At 40.0% G+C, this 3,214-nt stretch overlaps 1 protein-coding gene across 1 annotated transcript in view; it reads right to left on the reverse strand.

Annotated features, from left to right (window-relative positions):
• HERC2 (HECT and RLD domain containing E3 ubiquitin protein ligase 2) overlaps positions 1-3,214 on the reverse strand; it is a 283,798-nt gene that overhangs the window by 177,906 nt on the left and 102,678 nt on the right. The window contains exon 24 of the mRNA XM_004700032.2: positions 1,885-2,055. Within this exon, the coding sequence (XP_004700089.1) occupies positions 1,885-2,055 (171 nt within the window). The remainder of the gene's footprint in view (positions 1-1,884; positions 2,056-3,214) is intronic.

Here is a 3,214-nt window from a genome sequence, read left to right on the forward strand (position 1 = left end):
AATGTTTTGAGAATGATGAGGGCAATGAATGTACAAATGCGCTTTACACAATTGATGTGTGTATGGATTGTGATAAGAGTTGTATGAGCTCCTAATAAAATGATTTTTTTAAAAAGATATAGTGTCTGGAGTCTTAAAAGCCTGAAGGTCAACAAGCGGCCATCTAGCTCAGAAACAACAAAGCCTACATGGAAGAAGCACACCAGCCTGTGCGATCACGAGGTGTCGAAGGGATCAGGTTTCAGGCATCAAAGAAGGAAAAATCTTATCATTGTGTGCCCACGTTCCCGTTACAATCACTGAAGAAAAATGGGTGCATATTAAATGTGGTGAAGAAAGCTTATGGTGCCCAACTAACAAAAGATAAAGTACCCGGAGTCTTAAAGGCTTGAAAGTAAATAAGCAGCCATCTAGCACAGAAGCATCAAAGCCCATATAGAAATACACCAGCCCGTGTGATCACAAGGTGTCAAAGGGATCAGGTATCAAGCATCAAGGAACAAATATCACATCATTGTGAATGAGGGGGAGTGCAGAGTAGGGACCCAAAGGCCACTTGTGGGCAACTGAACATCCCCTTACAGAAAGGTCGCAGGGAGGAGACGAGCCAGTCAGGGTGCAGTGTGTAGCAACGATGAAACATACAACTTTCCTCTAGTTCCTAAATGCTTCCTTCCCACCCCCTAGCCCCCAACTATCATGATCCCAATTCTACACTGCAAACGTTTTTAGACCAGAGGATGTACACTGGTACAGATAGGAACTGTCATCTAAGACAGATGAACCCCTCAGGACCAGTGGAGAGAGTGGCGATACCAGGAGGGTGGACCGAAGGTGGGGTGGAAAGGGGAAACTGATTACAAGGGTCTACATATAACCCTGGAGGACGGACAACAGAAAAGTGGGTGAGAGGAGATATCGGATAATATAATATATGACAAAATAATAATTTATAAATGATCAAGGGTTCATTAGAGAGGGGGGAATGGGGAGGGAGGGGGGAAATGAGGAACCGATACCAAGGGCTCACATAGAAAGCAAATGCTTTGAGAATGATGATGGCAACAAATGTACAAATGTGCTTGACACAATGGATGGATATATGGGTTGTGGTAGGCGTACAAGCTCCCAATAAAATGATTTTTTTTTAAAGATTTTTATCAAATGTTATGGTGCCCCCCAAAATAGAAAAATAACTTCAATTTTCTGTGTATGCACAAAGACAATGAAGACATCCAAATATATAACAAGATTTTCATGGGTTTGTTAATTTTGATTTATTTTGATATGGATTTTTTGAAGTAGTCTAACTTCACCAATGTTGTTTTGTGTTAGCAGTGTGAGAATTATTGTAATTCACTATTGCCACCAGTGTCTTTCCTTAGTTCGCCATGTGTTTTCTTTCAACTTAGGGTGAAATGTTTTATCCTTGTATATGAATTGCAATTCGCCTTAAATCTTTTGATGCTCCAGCTATTTCAATAGAGTTAGTTCAAACTAGCCACACAGAATTTGACCAAATCAACTGGCCTATTATGCTTTGTAAAACAGCAGTATAGTACTTTTCCAGGTAGTCAATAAAAGTTGCTACTATTTCGGCCTTTTTTTTTTTAAAGACTGATTAACACAAAACAAAGGGACACCTCAATACGATGGCCTTTTACCCCTCTAGAGCTGTCTGAGCCAGCTCGGAACTACTTGTACCAACAAAAAAATGCTAAATAATAAAAAAATTCTTCAAATATAGCTAAATATTTTTATAATACAGTCACCAAAGTCACAGACACATTACAATGTGCAGGAGGGTATGCAATGCTAAAGAGAGCATTTATAAAGCAAATGCTGCTTAAAACGACACATGCTGAGGAAAAAACAGGGTCTTACCAAGAATGCTATTTCCTGTTAATGACTGAGTCTGAAAATCTTTGATGTCATATACTTTCCCACTGATGACTGTCCAGAAGCCCCCATCTTTATTGTGGTTTTCCAAATCAGCTTTGCGGATTAGTGTCACCTCTTCATTATTTTTACAGTTCTGACCTGTAAAAAATGACTCTGTACATACAGAAAACAAAATCAATCAATAAAAACATGGCTTTACATAGATAGACAGATAGATAGATAGATAGATAGATAGATAGATAGATAAGCAAGATGAGAACTAAACTATATGAAAGTATTACAAGAAGAAATAAATTCACAATCACAGTGGAAGACTGGCATCTCTCTGTATAACAAACAAAATTTCAAGCCAAAGATACAAAAGAATGAAGAACAAAACCATTTGAACAGCATAAATGCCAATGTTGATGCTACGTCAGAAACACACATTACTGTGAAGACATCGAACCGTGACCGTCTTTTCTAAGCGGCACTCGGGGACAGCAGCTGGAGGGCACAGACGGCGATCTGGGTAGCGTGCTCCGTGGGTGTGCTGACTTTTGTGCTGATTCACTGCGCTGTACAACCAGACCTGCATAAAACTCACTGCCACTGAGTCCAACTCAGAGGGATCCTAGAGGAGGTGGACTTGCTCCTCCCTCTGTGCTTCTTTATGGGAGTAGAAAGCCTTCTTTCTCCCGGGAAGGTCTCAAACTGCAGGTCTTGCAGTTAGCAACCTACTGCTTAACCACTGTGCCACCAGAGTGCCCTTATCATTGAATACTACTATATTCTGTGTGGCGAGAATAAAAACTGTGCTTGTTCACAGGAGAAAGAAGTTGTAGTGTTTGGCAGACTGTAGAGTATGAGGTGTGCATGTACAAAGACAGGAAACATGGCAAAATATTAAAGAAGCACAGAACCCACATGAAATATATATCAATGGACATTGCACCCCCTTGAGACTTCTCTGAAGGGTTAAATTTTTTTTTCAAGAGAGTTGGTATCCCATTTGAGAAGACCCTGCTGCTGCCAAAGAAAAAACATTCACAAAGATAGCACCAGATCATGATGCTTTACCTGGCAAAGTCTGCCAATCTTACAAACATTCTTCCAAGAAAAGAAATTTCTCTAGCTCACTCATAGACAATATCACGTTAATTGGTACTAAAGCCTGATTATGGATTCTGTTTTCATATTAAACACAAATAGCTTCTTCCATACCTAACTCATACTCATCACTTAGTTTCTTCCCTGACTAATATTCTAAGCTAATTAAGACTGTAGATCCAAAGCCCATTAGTAGGCCACTGGAGATCCCCCTGCAGAAGGG

This window comes from Echinops telfairi, unplaced genomic scaffold, assembly GCF_000313985.2.
Source record: "Echinops telfairi isolate 266 unplaced genomic scaffold, ASM31398v2 ScPeMD7_7475;HRSCAF=8513, whole genome shotgun sequence".
NCBI lineage: Eukaryota > Metazoa > Chordata > Mammalia > Afrosoricida > Tenrecidae > Echinops > Echinops telfairi.